The 23831-nt window shown below is 39.4% G+C and overlaps 1 protein-coding gene across 1 annotated transcript in view; it reads left to right on the top strand.

Annotated features, from left to right (window-relative positions):
• Nucleotides 1-21273, top strand: part of PELI2 (pellino E3 ubiquitin protein ligase family member 2) — a 159647-nt gene extending 138374 nt beyond the window's left edge. Inside the window, exons 4-6 of the mRNA XM_019725779.2 lie at nt 8199-8396; nt 9965-10153; nt 16238-21273. Of these exons, the coding sequence (XP_019581338.1) occupies nt 8199-8396; nt 9965-10153; nt 16238-16804 (954 nt within the window). The 3' untranslated portion in view covers nt 16805-21273. The remainder of the gene's footprint in view (nt 1-8198; nt 8397-9964; nt 10154-16237) is intronic.
• Nucleotides 21274-23831: the final 2558 nt, after the last annotated feature.

The following is a 23831-nucleotide window of genomic DNA, read 5'->3' as shown; positions in this document are numbered from 1 at the left end:
GGAAAGAAGTTGAAGAATTAAACATTTATCTCAAAAAGTTCTTTTTAAAAAATGACAATAAGAAGGTAGAGGACAGACTCAGGGAATAGTTTTAGTGGTATGTAATAGAAAGTCCAGAAATAGATCAAAAGAAAGCAGGAGGAAGGAAGTAATAAAGGGGGGGAAATCGTCAATTAATCTTTTAAAAAGAGAATTAATATAGCCAAGAATTGGTACTTTAAAACACCAGAAAATTAAAATTAAGGCTAATAAAATAAAAAAGCAAACACAAATTACAAACCATGAGGCTTTGCATTTCTGAATGGCGAGGTACATTATTAATTAAATGATGTTAAAACAAATGTCAAAAAAGTGTCATAGATACTAACATCAAAAAAGGATATAAATAGCTTTTGAAATAAAAATGCTCAACCTCTCATAAAAAGAGAAATATGAATTCAAATCACATAGAGATATCATTTTTCACTTATCAGATTGGCAAACATCCAAAAGGTTTTGTCAGAGAGGTGGGGAGACACGCTCCTACATCCTGTACATTAGTATAACCTCTGTGGGGTGGTGATTTGGAAATACCTATGAAAGATGCAAAATGCACGTTCTTAGACTCAGCTCTTTCTAAAGTTCTTCTCTTTCTAGATATTTACCTCAGAGGTACCCCTACATACATGCAAAATGACATTTTTACCAAGTTATTGCTCGAAGCATGGTATAACAGCAGAAGGTTACAAATAACCTGAAGTCCTCCAGAAGGGGACCAGTTCTGTGAATTTGAAGACAGGCATACAGTGGGGGCCTCCAAGGCTGTAAAACAAGAAAAAGCTCTAAGTGAAGACACAGAAAGAGTTCCAAGCATATTTAATTAATTAAATATTCAATATTATTAAATGCATTGAGCCATTTGATAGTATTATGTTCAATTAAGATTACTTAATGTTAATAAAGTAAATAATGTTATTAAATATATTAAATTTTAAATCGTATATTATTAAATAGTGAATTAGTATAATTAAATGACTTAAACAATGCTTATGTGCATTAAATAAAGCAGTTGCCTTTATGCGGAAGAGGACTGGGCAGGTGGGCTACAGAGAGGTATTTCATACTTTTTTATTTTTTTGAACCATGTGAAAGTGTTAGCTATTTAAAACAAAGAAGAAAAAAAACTAAACAACCTTAGATAGATAGATATATAGTCATCATAATAGTCATAGGTATAGATCTAGTTATTTAAGTGCCAGTTTGAACTCAAAAGTAACATTTTGTCATGTTTAAATAAAATATAAGTGGTTTTACTCTTCATGCCATTTCATTTTGTAATATTCTTTCTTCTTGTTCTACCAAAGAAAATCTCTTCCTAGAGAGATATATGCATATACTTCCCTGTTGATATTTTTATGGGACTTCATAATAATTTCTTTTTTTAAATACTTTCAAAAATTATACATCTTACGTTTAAGATTTTTTCTTTGTTTTACATGGAGAGAAGATTTTTTTCTTTTCTTTGTTTTAGTCTCAATACTAAAAAAGTGAATCAAGAAAACTTCACATTTGTTGGTGGTACATTTTTTACCACTTAAAATCAACAAGTTACTGTGATGACACACGTAACTTCATTACTATTCTTTAGTGACATATTGTGACATAGTGTGTTCTTCACTATTATACAATCACATGCGACTCACGTCATTCATTTTCTTCCTTCTCATCTCGGCAAATGCAGAATGAATTAAAGATTGAGCGGGATTTATTTGAGCTCTTGTTACTTTTTTTTTTTATTGTGGTAAGAACATTTAACATGAGGTCCACCCTCTTGACAAATTTTTAATGCACAGTATAGTATTTTTAACTATAGGCTCAGTGTTGTTCAGCAGCTCTCTAGAATTTAATCACCTGTATACTGAAACTTTATACCTGTTGAACAACAACTCACCATCCCCCTCCCCCAGCCACTGTTTCTATGAATTTGACTATTTCAGATACCTCGTGTGAGTGGCATCATGCAGTATCGGTCCTTCTGTGACTGGCTTATCTCACTTAGCATAATGTCCTCTAGGTTCATCCATGTTGTTGCATGTGGCAGAATTTCCTTCTTTTAAAGACTGAATATCCATTGTAGATATGTACCACAATTTCTTTTATCCATTCACCTGTTGACAGACATGTAGGTTTTTTCATATCTTGGCTATTGTAAATATACTGCTTCAGTGAACATGGGAGGGGGAGTGCCGATATTTCGTCAAGATCCTGATTTCAGTTCTTTCGGATAAAACCCGAAAGTAGGATTACCACTAAAACATGGTAGTTTTAGTTTTAATTTGGAGGGGAACCTCCATACCATTATGAACTTCTAAGTGATTGATGCAGACTTTCCATTTCATCACACAGAATATTACAGACTCAAGATTTAATGAAATTAATTATTCTCTCCTGTGTCATCAAAGCATACTTAAGGGAAATTGGCATTACTTTCTAGCTGCACGTGCGTGGCGGTGAAGCGTACAGTAGCCACTAGTGTGTGTGGTTCCACTGCTTCGATGCCTGCTGAAGCACAGCGGTGCTTTGGCACCATCGGAGCACATGTCAGCAGGTGGAAAAGGCAAATGGCATCTCTGTATTATCATAAAAGCAATTTTGTCTTCAGAGACCTGACCCCTTGAACAGATCTTGGGGGCCCTCAGAGGTTTGTGGGCCATGCTGAGAAATACCAGATATTAACCTCTTAATTTCATAGCTGAGAAATCTGGGTCTTTGAAAGGAAAGGTGTAACTTAATCTAAGGGCAGAGAAGGCGTTAGTGGCAGAAGATTTCGGTCTCCTGACTGCTCTACATAGTACCAATTCAACCTCTTTAAATAAAGCATGGTAATTCAAGAAAAATGTGTAGATTAATTAAGAAAACATAACCTATTTGCCATTTTTACTAAAATCTCATTCCATTCGCAGACTAACTGGACATATTGGAGGATTAATGTCAACTCACTCTAAGCAGAGTCAAATTAAGCAACTCTTAGAAGGCCCTGAAAAAAATCAAGATTTGTTTTCACTTTTTCCTCCTTTTAACAAGTTTATATGTCTAAAACCTACCATTGGTAAAAATTACAGAGCCAAAAGCACTGCAGCATTTATATTTCTCATGTATGGACCTTGGTGTTGAGGCCTGTTCAATTTAGCCATTACACATTAAAATGATTTCTAGGTAAATTGAGCATTTAAAAGTAGAACATTAGAATGAACCCAAAAAGGACCTGGGCTGCATTTTCCACAGTGGAATCAGATAGTAGGCCTAGAGCTCAGAAATATTACTGCCTGAAGAAAAAACATCAAAACTAGATCTGAATTTACTCGTAAGAGATGGATTAAGGGTGAGAAAATCTGAGTTAATAGTCCGAGTAAGATGTTAGTAGTTAGTTTCTAGGGTAGGGATAAAGAGAGGAAAAAGAAAAGATTGTAGCTGTTGAGAAAGTAAAATATAGAGAAGAAAATCGTTTATGAAAGGAATCAACAGATGTCTTACAGAGTCCCTAAAGTGACGTGTAATACCAAGTACAGCTTGATCATGAGGACAAGGAAAGTGGCCAGGTCCCCAAGCCACTGTTAGTGGTCTTTTCCCCTCTGATTTCACAGTGTCAATGGCTTTGAACCTGGATGCTGCGACACTGTATGTTTTTAGTTTCTGTTTGTTTGGTTTTTAATTTAGTTGGTTTCTTGTAGTTTTAGATGGTAACAGCATCTATATAGTTGAGAAAAATGTTAAAGAATATCAACATTTTTTCAGTAGTTATTTCTTAAAATGTGTGGGGTGGGGTGGGGAGGGGGCTGTCACAGGGTTCAATCTCACTGTCATAATCCTCCATTCATCAGTTTCATTTCTTGAGCACCTAAGGCCTCCCTTTCACGGAGCCTGCATTCTAGAGAAGGCAAGTAGACCACAAACAAGCAAGCATTCCAGGCAGAGTGCCAAGGGCCAAGGCCAGAACAGAGTGAAAGAGGAGGGAAGTGACATGAGATGACCTTGGAGAGGTGGGCAGAGGCTGGGAGAGGTAAGGCCTTTAGGCCAAGTGAAGACCTTGAGTTTTATTCTAGGAGTTTTGGAGAAGCTGTTGGGAAGATTTTAAGCAAGAGAGAGGTATCATCTGATTTATATTTTTTAAAGGTATCTCCAACCACTGCCTAGAGGCGAATGTAGGAAGCCAGTGTGAAAACTGGGAGATCAATTTGGAGGCTAAGGTAAACGCAGTCCGAGAAAGAGCTCATATCGATAGTAATTGGACCTAAAGTGGAGGATGTGGAAGGATTGAAGATGTGTTTTGGAAGTAGAGTTGGCAGGATTTTCACGAGGTTAAACATGGGTGTGGAGGAAAGTAAAAATTCAAGGATCATTCTTGGGTATTGATTTTCAGCTTGAGCAAATTGGATGCCAGTCGTTGATACAGGGAATCTAGGGGCTGAAAGGGGATACAGGTTCTGTTTGGAGCATGTTACATTTGAGGTGCTTCTTAGACATCCAAATGGAAATTGGGTATACTAGTCAGAACTCGGGGGAGACATCAGGCCTTTCTGGTGAATAAATGGGGTTTGGTGAGATTACCTAGGGAGAGGACAGAACAAGAAGGAAAGGGGGCTATTTACCAACTAGCCTGGAAGGATTTCATTATTTCAATACCAGGTTCAAATGTGCTGGGATATGCTGGCTGATTGTAAGTCCCGGAAACCTCAGGGAGAGTGGTTTCAGTAGAGCTGTGAGGAGAGAAGCTCATTCGGGGAGAGAATCTCCATTGGAGCGGGTTGCGGAGAGAGGTTAAAGGGATGAGTAAGGAAATGGCGGTAGTAACTCCTGCCAGGTTCTGTGAGAAGTATTGTTGTTAAGTGAATCAGAGAAATGGTGCTAGAGCTTGAGGGTTGCTTGCAGGCAAAGGAAAGCATTTTTAAAGATGAGATACTGGTCTAGAGCAGTACTGCTCCAGCTGTACTCAGCAGAGCAGAGAATGTCTGTTAACAGTACAGCGTGTGATGAGTAGGAAGCTGAGAGGAAGGAGGCGCTTGGAAACTTTTACAGCCGTCCCAGCAGATGGTCATTTTTCTAATAGTCATTTTTATTGTATTTTTTAATCAGTGGCAAGTTGAAAGGTGAAAAAACCAATAAACTGGACCTTTACCCCACAAAGTCACAGTTTTTAAGAAGCTCCAGAATGTGATAGCTGATGGCGCGATCCAGTATGAAGAGAGAACTTGATGATTCAGGAGGGAGAGAGGGGGCAGGAGCAAATATCAGGAGTGGAGTCCAGGGAACGGGAGGATACTGGGATCCCAAGCGTCAGTGAAGAGATTGGTCTTGGATAGAAACAGTAACATTTCGTCCTTGTCACAGGAGGGAGGTCAGAAAATAAGGGTACAGATGCAGGGATATGGGAAGGATTGGTCCAGGAAGCATGAGGAAGGCCTTTTCAGATGCTTTAGAACCATCTTACCTGTACTGACTTCAACTGACAACCAGGCAAACCCAAACTTCTCATATATATTCATATTGAAAGTGCTAAATGCTGTCTGCGAGTGTCAGTAGCAGGGAGTAAAATTCTCCCTATGGCTACTGTATGAATATCAGCATTATATGAATATCAGATGAGATTCAGAAGCATCTTGGCTTGTGTACATGACTGCCCTTAAAATAGCAATAATCAAAAAAAAGGGCAGGGTCCAAGGTTTCCACATTGGGTGAGTTTTCACTTGAAAAGTGGCTCAGATTTGTTCCTGGCAAAAGCAACACAAGGTTTATGTCCTAAGGTATAAAATTATTCTAGCACTCTACAGGTTATTTTTAAGTGGAAGTGAATTGATAAATAAATCTTACATGACCAGTCAGATAAGTATCATGGCTTGAAATAATTGATCCTAGCATTGTGTGTTCCAGTTGGAATAAAATGTCGTGTTTTACCGTCAATTTCAGTTAATTCATCAAGACATTAATACATTGGAATGAAATCAGAATGGCCTTTCTTAAAGAGAGCAATCTCTGCAGACAAGGGACAGTGGTGTGACATTCGGCGAGAGCGTGGTTTTAGCTTGGAGCTTATGACAGAGCTTGGAAGGTGGTTGCCCTCTTCCATGGCAGTAACAGAAATTAGGTCAGAGACTGTGTTGTCGTGAGAACTCCGGGTTTTGTGACGTGACTAGGAAATTGTAGAACTTTTCACATTCCATTCCTAAGCTTCGGTGGAATAGAAGTTCAGGACAGGTTTGTTCCTGAGTTTGGAGTAGCCTTGATTTTTCCTTTATACTTCCTATATTTGTGAAATAGTTTGCGTAAGCACTTATTACTTTTTTAATTTAAAAAAGCTTTTTAAAGTGAAATAAGTCAGGCAGAGAAAGACAAATACCATATGATATCATTTATATGTGAAATCTAAAAAAAATCAAAATCATAGAAACAGACTAGCATGGTGGTTACCAGGGGCTGGGGAAGAGGGTGTGGGGGCAATGGGAGGTGCTGGTCAAACAGTACAAACTTCCAGATGTAAGATGAGGACGTTTTGGGGATTTAATGTACAGCACGGTGAGTATAGTTAATAATACTATACTATATATGTGAAAGTAACTCAGAAAATCACTTTTAAAAAGGCTTTTTAAAAAACATTAGAGGGGTCTGAATCAGTAGAGCTGAGTTACATACAGTTTTAAATGAATCTAGCAGAGTAAAGATTCTACAGCTTTTGAAAGATGAATTGTATGATATGATTGTATAATATCTGTAATTTAGATTTTATGTTGCAGTTTTTAACAAGTTATATGTTTTCTAAACCTGAAATGCATACATTCAGGCAATATGCATCTATTTAAGTTGATGAGTTTCTGTGAACCCAGTGGTTTAGTTTATTCCAGGCACATTTCATTAGGACAAGAAATTAAGGTATGTAAAAGACAAGAGAAAATAGATGTCTGTTGTTGGTTTGTTTAACGAAATAGTGTATGCATGAGAATGTATATGTGAGGTTTACAAAAGAAATTTAATATTGTTTCAGGAAGCAACAAGCAGTGCTAAACTATACATGATATATTAATACTTTCCCCTTTTATTCATTTGCATGAAAAGTGTATTACATTGCTTATGTTTTAGATAGAATTTTGAGGTCAGGATAGAGATACCTGAGAAATTTACTTTTGGGGGCCTATATGTACACATCTGGGGCTCTGTGTTCTTCCCATTGGCAGCTTCAAAATCAAAGTCACTATTGTTAGAACATTAACATCATATTTAGCGAGAAGTGATTCATTTACATATAAATGATACTATGTTAAGAAGTCTCTTTGGCATATATAACATTTATCACTGTTTTTCCAAGAGTTAGAGATTCATAGAACATCATTACATAAACATTTTACTATTTTGTCTTGAGGATTTCCTTCTTTGTAAACAAATACTCTTCCTAGTTCATAGGACAGAGCAGTACCTGTCTTATTTGGATTTATTGAATATGAAAATCGTTGTTGGAACTCTTAAGATCTTGCTAATGAAATACGTTTTTTCTGGCAGCATTTAAACTTACCAAGGAAAGTAAGCCAATATAATATTATTGGCAACTTTTTAGACTTTCCCAAGAGAGATTTTTTAAAAATCCAAAATTGAAGTATTGAGACCAGCTTTTTACATTTTTCAGTTGACAGCATCTCAGACTTTGGGCTGATTTGTACAGCCCTTTACGTCATTCTCACCCTGAGGAATGGTAACAGGTATTTGAAGTGTGTGTCTGGACTAGAGCTGTGCTTGCTCTGTGCTGAGTCGCTGGTGGATTGACTCAGTGGGCCAAGCCAGCCCCTGGAGCTGGACAAGAGTTGGGGCAAGATTTCCTTTGTTTGTTGGCTTCCTTTAAAATCTTGCTTTTTTTCCACTTGGAAATACACACACACACAAGAATAATTTGCCATGAAAGTACTGCTTCTGCCTGATCCAAGAGATAGATTCTGTTTGGGGTAAGATCTGTTTTCCTCCAGAATAGAAATTGGGCTTTTCTCTTAACATTGAAATGTCTAGTGGTTGGTTACCGCACCATCTCCCTGAGTTAAACAAGGAAAGAACTGAAAATTCTTTCATTAAATTCTGACCTTCAGAGCAGAGATAAGGGATCCCGAACCCTCATTCCATGTGAACAAAATAAGGTGACATGGTATTTTTCAGTTGAGTTATGAGTATTTTGATTTATTTAGGTGGGCAGATCAACCGAAAGCCCCATTGACTTCGTCGTTACAGACACCATTTCTGGCAGTCAGAACAATGACGAAGCCCAGATTACACAAAGCACCATCTCCAGGTTTGCCTGCAGGATTGTCTGTGACAGGAATGAGCCTTACACAGCACGGATATTCGCAGCCGGATTTGACTCTTCCAAAAACATATTTCTTGGAGTAAGTACTACTGATAAGCACATCGTTTCAAGAAAAACACCCATTGTTATCATATGTACATTTAATTGTAGCCAAAAACTTTGTTCTGCGTGATTCCTCTGGTTAAATTTTGAGATTTTGGTTTTCAGATGGATAGTTGAAAAGCTGTTATTAAAAAATCTGAAAATAATTAAGTCATTACTTGTTATATTTGCTGTATTATACTTGCATTTGTTGTATTATAATATATACAGTAATTACTTTTTAAAGTATATGTTAACATTGTGTATAATGTATTTATGGTAGATTTAAGGAGCTTTATTTCAGAGGGAAAAATCAATGGTCAAAGCTAGATAATTAGTGTTCAAAGGAAAATATTAATCATTCATTCAAAAAACTGAGTGTTTGCTATGTTCCATATTGGGTGTTCTAGATGTGATATCATAGAGAACAAAACAGATTAAAAATCTCTTCCTTCCTAGGATTTCCATGTAAATGAAACCCACAAGTTTTAGTGAATATCCAGTTTTAGTGTAGTTCCTTTTTGATTCAGGATATTTTTGCAGGGGGGAAAAAAAAACACAAAGTGGCCTAAACAATAATAAAAATGTATTATCCCACATTACAAGAAGCACCAAGAAAGGCCAGCTGCAGGGTTGGTTAATTCAGTGGTTCTGTGACATCCAGGGGACCTGGGTCCTTCTGTCTTGCCCTTTGCCTCTCTGGGCACATCAGCTTCCTGGGCGAAGTCTTCTCACGGGTGAAAGATGACTCTGCACTGCCACACATCTCCTGCAGTGTGACATCTTCCAGATGAAGAAGCGGCAGAGGCACTGTTTATTCCTTGTGTCCTTGTAGAGCAAAGAAACCTTTCCAGGAAGCCTCCCAGAAGATTCATCAGGTCTCACTGGCCAGAGCTCAGCCACATGCCTAAACCAGTCATTGGCAGGAGGCAGGGATTGTCCTAACTGGTTTATCCTACCCAGGATTTACCCCTGAGTTGTGGGAACAATATCTGGCTCTGTCCCCAAGAGAGAAAAGCGAAATCACTGTGGCACAGGCATCCAAGAGTATCTCCTGCCATTGTTATCAAGCTGCTTGTGCCTTCCACCTTTGAGGATATAAACACTGATTTGTATGAAAATATAGTGGCCACAAAGTGTTGGCTTAATAGTTGTTGAAATTTTGTACGTTTAATAAAAATGTTTTCCCTCCCTTCTGTATATTTCCCTGATAAAGAGTTCCACACTGCACAAATTGAACTGAAGAATTCACACTAGACTCTGGAATCACCTGGGGTGGGGAGGGGTTTAAAAAAGTATCTCTGAGGGAGAGGCCCAGGCATCAGATTCTTTTTTTTAGGCTCCCAAGATAAATATAATGTGTCTCTGGAGATAAATTATTCATCCATTTTACCGCTTCTTTCATATTGTTGGGCTAATTGCACATTTTATCCTTCTGATTATTGGTTTTAAATAGAAAATAAAAATTCACCACTTTCCTCCCCTCTGCTTCTATCCAGTATTTCAAAGAGATTCTAGAACCCCTTCATTTTGAAATAATTTTAGCATGCTTTTTCTGGCCTCCAGGAAAAGGCAGCAAAATGGAAAAACCCGGACGGCCACATGGATGGGCTCACTACAAATGGCGTCCTGGTGATGCATCCAAGAGGGGGTTTCACTGAAGAGTCCCAGCCCGGGGTCTGGCGTGAGATCTCCGTCTGCGGAGACGTGTACACCTTGCGAGAAACCAGGTCGGCCCAGCAGAGGGGAAAGCTGGTAAGTGGACATCAGTCTGGAAAATGCACCAAACTACAAAAACCTAAACTTGAGAACTATCTTTGTCCTCCCCTGAAATTCAGAACCTTTGTACAAGTACGAGGGCTGTGTACTGATCCCGGGGAATGAGAATTCTGTAAGCCCTTCAAAGTAAGAGGGAAATGGCCTTATTTCATTTAATGGTTAAGCTTTTCCCAAAGTGGAATAAAATTATCGTGTGTTCCTTCCTACCTTAAAAGCATAATCTTTTATTATATACTTCACCAGAAAATTCCACTTAAATTCACTACAAGAACACACAATGCAATCTAGACGTTACAGAAATGTACACTTGAACTAGATGATTAATAGATAACCTTATTCACCACTGTCACCCCAATAAATTTAATACAATTTTTTTAAAATGAAGAAGCTTATTTTTAGTGTAAAACTTTACTAATTTGGAGAAATCCTAAGCAGTCTCAGGCTAATTAATGAAAATTATGAATTACGGAATTACTTACTAGACTTTCTGGAACTAAAGTATAATTAAGTTAGCTTTTTTCTTGAGTTCATAGTAAGAAATTAATACATAATTCCCTGTATAAATCACCAAAACCATAGTTACAGCTTTTTACTTGAATAATTCATGTAGTGCATTGACTTGGCATGCTGATGTTTTCCTAGAACTATTACTGCATATCCCAGATGCCCGAAAGCAGTTGATTTTTTAACCCTTTCTTCTATGGAGAATAATTATACCTTAAATGGGAAGCTTTAGGTTTCTGACCTTGCCATAGCTGTGGGGCACAGCACAGAAAGGTTCTTAATAAATTTTCTACTCTAGTACTTTTAATTAATTGTTAGGTAGAAGCTAGAACAAGAGAGAACAAATGTTTTCTTCAAACTTCCCATAGAAAACATATAGGGAAATAAAAGATGTGATCTATCCTTTTTCAGAGAGAATGATAATAACCAACTATTTTTAAGATGGAAAAAAAGATGGGGGGACTATTTTACTAACCTGGTTTGCTATTCTCTACTGAATGTTTGTTTTAAGGGGATGTTTTTCCCTTCACATTTCTGTTTTATACCATTATTCAGCTACAGGTATAGCTTTGTGTTTGATGATAAAGTCCAGTCTTGGAGCTTATGGCTGAGCAAATATGAGAAGCATTTTCTAAGGAAGGCCAAGCAAATGCAATAAACTTTGTTTAAACACTTTTCAAGAGATTGTAAATAGGGAAGAGAATGTGAAAGCCGTTTTTCCAAATAACTTTTTGTTTCTCATCATTGGATGATTTTACATAAAATTAACCGAGGTTGGCCAGACTGGTTATTAATCATTTTAACAGCAACAGTAAGAAGTCAGTAAAAGGTTGCTGGATGCAGGCACTGCATTAAGATTTCAGAGACATTAGCTCATTTAATCTACACAGCAGCCTAGTCGGGGAAGTGGAATTGCCCACATTTTATAGATGAGGAAGGTGTGGCATAGAGAGGTTAAATATTGCTGAATGTCACAGAGTCAGAAGTGGCAGCAGATGGGATTGAAACTCAGGTTCCCCTGACTGAGAGTCTGAACTCCAAGTCGCCACTCAGTACCGTCTGTGGGGAGTCACACCTGACTTTCGCCTGAGATGTTCACACCGGAGCGTTTGCCTCCCTGGGCCAATGAAGAGCATAGGCAGCAGTCCACGGAGGGCTTGTTTGTCCAGGACGGCACCTCCCAGTATGTGTATCTTGCCCACTCTGGTGATTGTGTCGTGACCCAGCTCAGGCAGCTGTGTGCCAGAGAAGTTTGCAGTGCTACTGAAACAATTCCAAAAATAGCTTGTTTTAATGTATTGCATTAAATAGGCGAATTTTGAAGTTTTCTGTGTAAGTGACCCTTAGATCTACGTAAAGTTGTGCTGTACTGTTCATTAGTGTATGATTGACCCAGCCAACAATAAAGGTTTGCAGGTTTCCGTCAGTCTGATCTTGGGCTGTGTGTGACCCCATGGAGAGAAGGGGCCCCTCCTCCCTGCAGTCCCCTCTGATTAACTGGAAAACAGCTTCTCTCTGAGATGAGAACTTACAGATTCTTCACACTTTTGTTTCAGGGTCTGCCTCTTTGGTCCTGTACATGTTACTGACAGCAGTTGACATAAATTATGTCTATCTGGAGATAAGATTTTAGTTCCTGGCAGTGCTCTTTATTTGCAGTTTAATATAAAAATATGGAATATGAAATGATCTGCTAGCAGTCCCGAGTTATCTGTTTGTTATGACAGTATTTGATGCCTCCTGTCCTCAGTGGGGAGCTACTGGAAGGTTTTGCATTAATATCACACTCAGCATTCGATGTGAATTAATATGAAAATGTGTTTTTAACAACAAATCACCGTAGATTCTTATTAATACAGCTAAGGATGAAACCTTGGCACTTTGTACTTGATCGACATAATGAACTAAATTTGGGGTAATGGCTTCTCAGGAGCTTAACCCTCTGAGTAAATAAATAGGTGAATGAACTTCGAATTGTGTCCTACTCATTCACCTAGTTAATGGTAACGTAGGGTAACATTGAGAATATCGCGCTAGTAGACTCTTGAGTGTTTTATCAAATTATATTTGAGGTATTTTATTAAACTACATTGGCTTTGTGTAAAATTAGGTAAATTCAGTTAAGTTGATTTGCTTACCTAATTTTAGATGGAATCATGAAAATAACCATGGTGTTACTACATGCAGCCTCTACGAAGTGCTTTATGTTAATTCTTTCTCAGGTGTTACTCACAGTAACCCGCCGAGCTCGGTGTCTCAGTGTTGTTACTGTTCCATTTACAGATGAGGAAACCAGGGCTTTAAAAGGTAGTCACTTGCTTAGGGGTGGTGGGTGGGGATTTGAATTCTCTACTCTGCGCTTAGCCATTTGCTATGTAGAGACCGTTAGGTTTTAACTGTCTCTTACTTCCACAACCCTGTCTAGTCCTTGTGCCTTCTCCTTGCCTTTTTTATTTTTTATTTTGGGGGGGGGAGAATTTAAAAAATAAAACCTGAACCCTTGTCTCTGCACAGTAGTATTTCACTATGCTGCTTCCTTGCACGCTGTATTTTGAAGAAAAACTACACATTTTGTTCACAGATAGAGATAGCATACAATAAGCAACAGTTAAGAGGGAAAACAGGCTACTCTTTGAGCAGTCACTATATATGGTTCTGAAGTCAGGTCATAGATTTCAGTCCTGGTTCTACCATGTAGTTGCTCTGTGGTCTTAAATCAATAAATTGACCTCTCTGTGTCTGGCTTCACATCTATTTAATTGGAATAATGCTCGTACCTATCTTCTAAGAGTGTTACAAGAACTAAGTAAGGATCGGAGCAGTGCTGTTCACAGTAACAGTCCATATTGTTAGTTGTTACAACTGAGCAGGGGCTAGGAGCTGGAGATCCGGCAGTCAGCAAGATGCCCACGGCTCTGCCCTTGAACTGTGTATTCCAGAGAAGGTCACAGATGAGGCAGCAAGCATATCAGCAGGCTATTGTGTGATAACCACAGCCATATAGAAAGTACTGGAAGGTACAGGAGGCCCTCAGAGGGACAGCTATCCTAGACATGGGAGTCGAGTATGTGGAAAATAAGAGACCACAGACTTCAAGTCTGTAAGATGTTGTTTACCAAGAACTGCCTCTCAGGAAGGAAAGAAGGGTTTGTTGAACAGGTTGGCCACCACCAAGCCACAGTTTCTCACCACACCAGAACTGTTCTTTTAGACACAGTTATATGCTGAGATGAGCCCTCCTCTGAAGGGAGGAGGCCATGGGGCACTCAGTGTGGCGATGGGGTGAGGAGGGACCTTCAGCAGATTTTAAAGAGGTTATTTGAAAGGAGTCACATGTTTGTCCTGTCAGTATTAAGATTTATCATTTAGTTGGGACTTGAACTTTTTCTAACTACTAATATTTGGTACTTTCTTATTAGGCAGGGGTTGCTTTCTTCACTAAAGGAAACCATCCAGGCCAAGTGACATCCCAGTGAGACCTGAATGCTGAGTGGGAGTTGGCCACGCTGAGGGGCCGACTCGGGGTGGGGTGTGATGGAGAATTCCAGGCAGAGGGCACTCGTGCGTGTGCCTGAGGACAGTCCAGCTTAGTGTGTTCATGGGCCAAACTCAGTGCTCACAGCGCGGGGCAGCCCTGTTTCACAGTTAGAAAGGCAAGAGCTATAGCTGCAGAAATCGAGTGGCCATACCATGAATATTAAGAAGTTTTGGCTTCATCCTGAAGGGCAGTGGAGAGCCAGCAAAGTCAGGGAATGACAAAATTTCTATTTTTCCCATACCTCTCTCCCCTTTACATGGCTGTTTTCCTGCACCCTAGCCTTAGGGGGTATGCCCCTGGCTCTGTCCTCAGCCTCCGTGCCCTCGCAGGGACCCTGCCTGGGCACTCTCATCCCCTCCGAGGCTGCACCTTGATGCTGGTAAATCCCAGAGGTGCTTCCCTGAGTCAGATCTCTCAGAGGCTGCAGTCTCACGTGCCTTCTGTACGTTATGCTACAAACACTGTCCAGCCCGCAGGGCCTACACACCCAAAACTGATCTTACTATCTTTTCCCCAAAATCTGCCATTTCTCCTCCATTCCCTGTCCATGGAAAGCCCCGTTCTACATAGACAGTGAAGCCAGATACATTCAAGTCTTTCTTCCTAAATCAGGAGCTAAGGGTTGAATCTAATTCCTCAGCGTTTAATACCTGTGCCTCTGGTCTGTTGCCACTGATCTTTTTTGCCTGGAGAGAGAACTCCCACTATTTCTTCCACCTCTAGTCTTATACCCACCCAGTCCACCCTCCAGACTTGGGGAACGGACTTTTGTGAGAGACAAATCTGTTCTGTTACAGCTGCCTGAAACTCTCCATTGACTCTGGGCACCGAGGCCACCTGACCTCTCCAGCCTGGGCCTCTGTTCCTGCCCCCTCCAGCCGCGAAACTGGCTGGACTCTTTGTTCCCTCAATGCACATGCTGTTTGGCCTTTCCTCGCCTCCTTCTGGTGTGCCTCCTGTCCCGCCCACTGACTCCCGACACCATCGACTTCAAATCTCTGTTCAAGGAAAACCCTTTTAAAAACCATCTCTGACTTTGTCAGAGTAACAGCACACGTTTACACAGTGCTTACTGCATTCCAGCCATGGTTCCAAGAACTTTCTATTAACTTATTTAATGCTCACAGTCCCCTCATCTACATTTTACAGAAAGGGAAACCAAGGCACCGGGGGTTTGAGTAACTGCCCAAGGTCGTAGAAGTGACTCACACCCAGGCAGTCGGCTCCAGAGCCCACGCTCGTAGCCACTGGTGATGTGGCCTCATAGCCCTTGCAGTACTTCATTGACCAGCTGGAGGCTGCCCGGCTCCCACTACTCAGGAACAAGGCTCTTCAGGATGGGGGTGATGTTTTATTGGTCTTTGTACCCTAAAGCATATGCGGCCGTGGAGGCAGCGGTCCTATTCCTGCTGACCTGTCTAACTGTGCTTCTTGTCAGCTGTTCGTCAGTCTCGTGAGCACCTGGTGCTTAGCACAGCCATCCTTTTAAAATTGAAGGCTCCCCGTGAACGCGTCTGCTCCGAGCCTTAGGAACGCAGGATGAAAGATAGTGTTCAAAGCTAAGGGTCACCAGGAGTTGCGTGGACCGCTGCGGTAATGACTGCAGGGCCTTATGGGAACTTTGAGATTGGCTCTGGTCAAAATAAGTGTGGGTCTTCACTGGATGGGCTGTCCCCGATGAGATTAAAGAATAATTCTGTCATTGACTTGAGGAAAAATAAAAATCTAAGGACAATTGTACTCATTCAAGTTACCATGACACTAATTGAAGACGTACAGCTGGGTAGACTGAACTTAGGGCTTTGTGCCTATGGCATACGTGTATTATATCCAGTGTTCAAATAAGGAAACTGAGGCCCCGGGAGGCTAAGTTACTCCCCTGACCTGTTTTCTAGTGCAGTACACTGCCTCCCAGTGTTTACTTCAAAGATGATTTTTGTTTATTTTGAGAGGAAAGGATGTTAGCGTGATTTGTCGAATTTCGCTTTCAAAAGGCGTGTCTGTCAAACTTGTTATAGGTGGAAACTGAGACCAACGTCCTGCAGGACGGCTCCCTCATCGACCTGTGCGGGGCCACTCTTCTCTGGAGAACAGCGGACGGCCTTTTCCACGCTCCCACGCAGAAACACATAGAGGCCCTGCGGCAGGAGATCAACGCCGCGCGGCCGCAGTGCCCCGTGGGGCTCAACACGCTGGCCTTCCCCAGCATCAACAGGAAGGAGGTGGTGGAGGAGAAGCAGCCCTGGGCGTACCTCAGCTGCGGCCACGTACACGGCTACCACAACTGGGGCCACCGCAGCGACACGGAGGCCAACGAGAGGGAGTGTCCCATGTGCAGGACTGTGGGCCCCTACGTGCCTCTGTGGCTTGGCTGTGAGGCAGGATTTTACGTGGACGCAGGACCGCCCACGCACGCCTTCACCCCGTGTGGACACGTGTGCTCAGAGAAGTCTGCAAAATACTGGTCTCAGATCCCGTTGCCTCACGGAACTCACGCGTTTCACGCTGCCTGCCCTTTCTGTGCCACGCAGCTGGTTGGGGAACAGAACTGCATCAAATTAATTTTCCAGGGTCCCGTGGACTGATGCCCTTGACAGCCATCTACGACTTTATTAACAAGTTACTGTGAAGATTTTTGCCACTAACTCGAGATTTTACCTTTTTATAAAGCTGTTTATTAAGGGGGGAGGGGAGGGCCCGAGGCTGGGAGAAAAGAGGGGACATAGTGATGAAACAGACCGGGAGTTGAACAGCTAGCAGTGGTCTGTTGCATGCTGGAGACAGCGCCATCGTCGTGGAAGTCGGCTTGATTAAAACCACACTATCTTATAATAATTGGATTTAAAATGCCATGCTTTTATTTTAACCTTGGGTTTGTAAACAAGTTGTTTTTTTCCTTTGAAGACTTGGATAAAACTTTAAATCATATTGAAATCATACAAACGAAGAAATTTATTCAAAAGTTGTTGACTCTTAGTGGGCAGCCTTCCGTGCTATGGGGTGCAGGTGTTAAGCTGAAAGACACTCAGTGTCTGGAAATACTTGATACAGGCTAGATGGAATCTGACCAGATACCAAAGGGGTGGCTCTTTAAAATGGTGAACCCGAGACGTTAGGCACAGGTGGTGGTTTTGAAATCTGGGCTGTTTTCTGATTTATTTTTCTTACTTTCGGTGGTGGGTGGGGTGGGGGTATATTCATATGTTGTCATGTTTTCTTTTTATTAACGTTGGTGGAATTTAATTCTTTTATACACACAGTCACCAAATACCTTGGCATTTCAAACAAAGAATTTTCCATAACGTTTTAGTCTGCCTTGTGTATGTCCACTGTGGTTTGTCCCTGATACTCATCTTGCATGGCCCAAACTGTTTGATGAAAATGTAGCAGCTCTTAAAAACTCATTCACTGGGGGTTATTATTGCAGCAGTAAACGTGGCCTAGGTCTTATAATACCAAGTTTATTTGCTTACCGAATTGTTTAATATTTAAGAGTGATTAAAAATGAGATTTTACTTTTTAAAACCACTTGTTGGGGCTTCATAAGTTTTTTTTTTTTTGTCTTCCTTAAGAAAGCCAAAATTTTGTGATCCTGAAAGCAACATATCACAATGATACAAGCATTTTTATTCACTCTCTTTCCACCATCTGCCACCTTCCCTCACAGCTTACAGAGCCCTGTAAGTTTTGAAAATGTTTGCAAATCAAACTAAATTTAAATGTGATCATTAGATATACACAACACCAAGTGGTACATCTGCAGAGATAATTTGAAATTCCTGATTTCAAGAGAGCAAATGAGTGTTTACTGAGGAATAATTAAATTAGAATTTCATATGAGCTCCACCATCCCTCTCTGTTAGTTTCATTTCATTTGGAATAATTCTTGGATGTTCACTCTGTGTGGTACCAGTAGCATCACTGCTCCCAGAATGTAAAGTCCTTTAGACGTGAGACTGCCAGAGCTAGCTGAGATGAAATAGATCCCTGCCACATGGAGCAAGGATTTATTTAAACTAACATCCTCTTAAATTGACCATTGCAAATTTGGGCTACATTTTTTAACCTTTGTAAAGAGATATAATTTATATGATTCTAATATACTATATTCATACTTGAATTGGTTTTTCCATGTTCTGCCTCCTGGCAAATATTTTGCCTATTTTCAACTGTTCTTACCCATTTTGAATGTCTTTTCCTTACAGTGATAAACTATATTACTCTTGATTGCTGCTGCTTAGTTTGACTTAATATATAAAACATTCAGCCTCTCAGTTTTAAAATAGCTTTCCTTTTCAATGGATATTATTACTTAGGGTGAGGCATTTTGTTTTGGTAGTTTTTGAGTGATGTGAAAATTCAACAACAGTCCTCTTATTGATAGCTTACTCTATTCTGTGTAGCTTACTCTACCTGCAGACAGAAAAGGAACGACAACAATGAACTTGCCTAGAATAATATATCAAACGCCTTTTGATTTAGCCAGACAGAGTCTCCAGTGATTAGCTTTCACTGATAAGAGTGTGTCTTTTCAGTGTATGGTTCTTTGGGCTCCACAGTGATAAAGGAGACACACAGTCCCTTTTCTTGCTATAGAGCTAGAGGGTGGTTTGGGGAGTCTTGATACCCCAAAAGCATCTTATAAAGTAAATGCTCTTGCATCTAGAAAGGCTAGATTTCACCTATCAAACAAAAATTTTTTTCCAGAAAGTTATGCTGTGATATAACTTTCCATTTCAAGAACTATAAGTCTAATAGTTCTGCATGCAATATATGCCCCCAAGTAAAATTATCTTCCAACCTGGAAAGTTTCTGACTTTCAGTAAACTCAGATAACAAAATGTAAGTTGAAGTTTGGGTAATAAATTCTAAACTCTTGGAAGGAGTAACGGTGAGCCGCCCTCTGTCAGCACCACACCTGGTCGTTTGACTTCCAAGTGAGGTGCCCCCCTTCCACCCTGCCTAAGAACCACAAAGAGGGGGCAAGTCTGCAACCAGAAAAACCATGCTCGCCTTAGCCACTTCTGGTAAAAGCCCCTTATAATTTTGGCTAATGAGATTTCTTTTTCAGAGTTGAGAGCAAGTTAGTTTGTAAGAATAAAGAACTCTAGCTCACCAAAGTAGAGTAATACAGTTCAGAAAAAGGTAGCCTCTCAGAGGTCACTTCTGTTTTTATGTCTTGCTTGCCATCATGTTAAAAGGTGAGTCTCACTCCCCTGTGAGACTCTCATAGGAAATTGCTGACCAGTTATCCTGACCTTGGCCTGACTAAAATGCCCTTTGTGAACAGGCATTCCAGAAGTTGAGCTGCAGTGATGTATTCCCATAGATAACATTTTTTTCATTTGTTTATGTCCGTTTACTACCAAAAAAAATCAGAAAGAATGGGCTACAACTCAATATTTTTCTAGTTGGGACTTTTTTTATTAATAATTGGTGCTGCCGGGTCACGCATGCTTCAACTCTTAACATTCCCTTATTTGGTTTCACTTTTTGCAAAAAGGGCTACAGTTCACACTGCAGAGTAAATATTAAGCTTTCTGGGTTTTTCCCCCCACTGTGGCCCAAAAGAATTAAAATCTTTTAATATAAATAGAGAGCATATTTATCATTCCTCGATAGTTAATTATAGAGTTTGGTACCTTTGTGCCTCAGGGAAGCCACGTGATATAACTGGTTATAGAATTTCAGGGTTAGGGTTTAGGGAAAGGAGAAAGCCATTGGAAAAATGATGGGCTCCATTAAGGAGACTAATGAATCTGGATGCAGAAATATGCCAGGAACTGGCATACACATGATTGTAGTAGCATTTATTTCCAGTATCAACAGGGAAATTATTTTAAGTTATTACATATACTGTATTAGGAAAGTTGAGGAGAACTCTTTTCTTCATAATGCTTCAGTGCTTTATTTCTGCTTTCATAGAAAAACTCAAACCTCTGTTATGTGGGAGCTCAGTATTGTTATTTGAGCACTTTTGAAAGTTGAAGGAAAACTTTTACTCCTCCTTAATTTAAGTGTAACATGGGTTACAGAATTGTTACCTGCCGTTCTATGATTTTGATAAACTTCTTTTTTAAAGCCATTCTGTTCTGTGGGTTTCCATGAAAGGATTATGATCACAGCATTGCTAATGCTAAATCAAACCTATTCTCTTCATGCGATCCTGCCTGTGACCGTGGAATTTCCGATAGACAAACCACAGAACCTTGATTTTTAAGCCAGGTCCAGCTTTGACCCTGGCCTGTCCACCTTATATCCCCACAGTTTAGCCTTCCTGGGCTCAGAGCATGAAGTTCCTCCATCGGTGCTGGAAATGGAGCACGGTCAGAACACGGTGCTGCGATTGTTTCTTTACCACCCAATGGCCAGTGAGAAAACTTTAGGATCTTTTTAAAAGAATGTAAGCATTATTGAAGCAGCAAAACAAGTTTCAGTATTTCTCTTTTTTGTAAAATTTACATCCTTTCAAGTAAGTTTTAGCCCTCGTGAGGAATCCCAAGGAGAAGATAGGGAAAAGCAAGTATTTTTCCAGTTCTATTTAACTGTTTCTAAACAAACAAAAATAAACTCGAAGAAAGGGAAGTTTCTTCTTAGTTGAGATGACAGATTGCTTCTCTGTATTAAATAGTCTAGAAGTGAAGGGGTGGTCATATTTCCCATGTATAGTGTTATGAGCAGTTAAATTTTATGGCTATATTTGTAAAACTGTTCTTTTATATTTCATGTCAAATTGAAAAGTTTATTTCTTCACTATTGTACCTGTGGAAATACAAGCCATTTTACAGGAAAATCTTCAAAAACTATTAAATGGATCTCAGTATGTTTATGAGTGGTTGTCTTCAGATTCTGTGGTTATCATGAGTTCATAGGACATTCAATAGGAAGTTAATACAAAAGTAGACTTGATTTGTCCATTTCTGAAACTTCCAAGTTGATCCCAAACAATGATGCTTATTATTGTTTTATATTCTGCACAATATATACATATTAAAATCTGGATACTGAAAATCCCCTTAATTTTTTAATAAAAAAAACTTCATTTATTTGCTTATTTCTTGTGATATGACGTAGCTGCCAAGTAAGTCTAACTTCCAGGAGAATTTAACCTGGCTTGTAGAATTAATAGATTTTTTTTCATGGTCATTAGTCATAGTGTTACTTTTGTGACAGTCGTGATTCACATTTAACAACATAAGAATTATGTCAGCCTTCAAGCCTTAAGCTAATATGTCTTTCATAAGGAAATACATGTATTTATGACAAACTTTTTCCATCACATTGATATTGAAGGAATCTTAGTATTGTTATGGCAAATAGATTCTTCACTTCCAAAAAAAGAAAATGCACGTTTACATGGCTTTTATTTCAGGAGGTAAGTGTTCTATACTTTATTAAATCTGACATGCCATGAATTGTAAGATTATTAAGGATAAACATAGTTACAGTTGTAAGATACATCCCATTCACTAAGGGTGCCAAGACTATTCATGAGGAAAGAATAGTGTTTTCAACAAATGGAGTTGGGACAACTAGGTATCCACATGCAAAAAAATGAAGTGGGACTCCCTACCTCACACAGTATACAAAAATTAACTCATGATAAATCAAAGCTAAAACTATAGAATTTTTGGAAGAAAACAGAGTAAACCTCTGTGACTTTGGATTAGGCAATGATTTCTTAAATACAACACCAAAAAATACAAGCAACAAAAGAAAAACATAATTGGACTTTATCAAAATTAAAATGTTTTGTGCGTCAATGGACACTGTCAACAAATAAAAAGACAACCCAGGAAATGGAAGACATTTGTAAGTCATATATCTGATAAGGGAGTTGTATTCAGAATATGTAAAGAACTCTTATAACTCATGAATAAAAAGACAAACCAGTTAAAAAATGGTCAAAAGATCTGAATATACATCTTTCCAAAGAACATATACAAATGACCAATAACCACATAGAAAGATTCTCAACATCATTAGCCATTTGGGGAAATGCAAACTATGAAATACCACTTTATATCCACTATGACAGCTAAGATAAAAAAGAAAGAAATACTGGCAATTTGTTGAAAAATTGGAATCTTCATCCACTGTAGGAATTATAACATGAAACAACTGCTTTGGAACAAACAGTTTGGCAGTTAGTTACTCAAAAAGTGAAATAACACAGGTGCCGTATGACCCAGCATTTTCACTCCTAGGTATGTACCCAAGAGAACTGAAAACTTCTGTCCACACAAAAACTTGGGCATGAATGTTCATAGCAGTGTTATTCATAGTAACCGAAAAGTAGAAACAACCCCAAAGTCTATCACCTGATGAGTGAACAAACAAAATGTCATATGTCTATACAATGGAATATTATTTGACTATAAAAATTCATGAGGGACTGACGCATACTACAACATGAATGAAATCTGACAACATGCTAATTGAAAGAAGCCAGACACAAAAGGTCACATATGGCATGTCAGAAATCGGCATCTTACAATACCTGATTAAAACAAATCCCGGGTACATTTTAAGACACTCCTATAACCACAAACAATAGGGTTGAAAAATGATATGCAAAAAAATAGTACTCTCAAAATTAAAGTGGAAGTAAAAATATGGGAAAGGAAAACTTTTGAAAACAATATGTGGATATATTGATTATTCATTTCCTTTCTCTACTTGTGTTTGGAAAAGAAGTTACTTAAATCCAAGCAGACACATATTGGAACTGTGGAATTTCTATATCCATGTGCTCTCAGGTACTTGCCAGAGTTTTAACAAAATTACAGAGAGCATTAAAAGCAGAAATAGTCTCCCATATAATCTTGAACAATTCATCAGTAAATTTTATATCATCAAAACATGTTCAAACTTGGACCATTTTTTTTCTTTTCTTTCTTTTTTTGCATTTTCTTTTGTTCTCAAGAACTTGTTTAGTGATGTCTCTTGGTTTTACTGCCAAATTTTAAAATATCAAGCCCTTAGGTGAGCTACAACATGCCCACGTTTAAAATTAAGCATCAAAAGAAAAGCCAAATTATAACAGCATTTTGGAGTCAAGAATGAAGACGGCAGGCATGGTGAGGGAAGGGGTGAACCTGTAAGTAATTGCAACGCTCGCACAGAAGGCAGTATCATCGTGGTGACCAGTACGGGGACAAGACGGAAAGCACAACCAAGCAAGTACATTCTGCACAAAGATGCTGTGTACTGAAAGGAGGGGAAAACGATTTATAGGCTGAGAAAGACCTGGACCAAATTCTCCATTTCTGGAGGAATCTTTTATGCTGAAGCAATGAACACTTTCTAGAGAGCTATTTGAGGAGGCAGATGTTTAGATAATGTATTGCTGCTTTGCATTTCTATAACACCTTCCATCTAAGAGCTGCAGAATGTAGCACAAACATTAACTAATAAATTAAGCCTCGTGGCACCTCTGCATGATCGATAGATGTAACAGCCATTTTTATAGTGCAGGAAAAGCAGCACCCTGCTCAAAGGTGCTGAAGTCATTTACCCAAGGTCATGAAGGGGGGGGAAAGGCAAACTCTTTCAAAGTGGAGTGTCAGTTCTCCCCACACTTGCACAATGTGCTTTTCTCACATGGCAGGT

The sequence above is a fragment of the Rhinolophus sinicus genome, linkage group LG03 (genome assembly GCF_036562045.2).
Source record: "Rhinolophus sinicus isolate RSC01 linkage group LG03, ASM3656204v1, whole genome shotgun sequence".
Lineage (NCBI taxonomy): Eukaryota > Metazoa > Chordata > Mammalia > Chiroptera > Rhinolophidae > Rhinolophus > Rhinolophus sinicus.
Note: the sequence above shows the minus strand (reverse complement) of the source record. Positions and strands in the feature narration are given on the sequence as shown.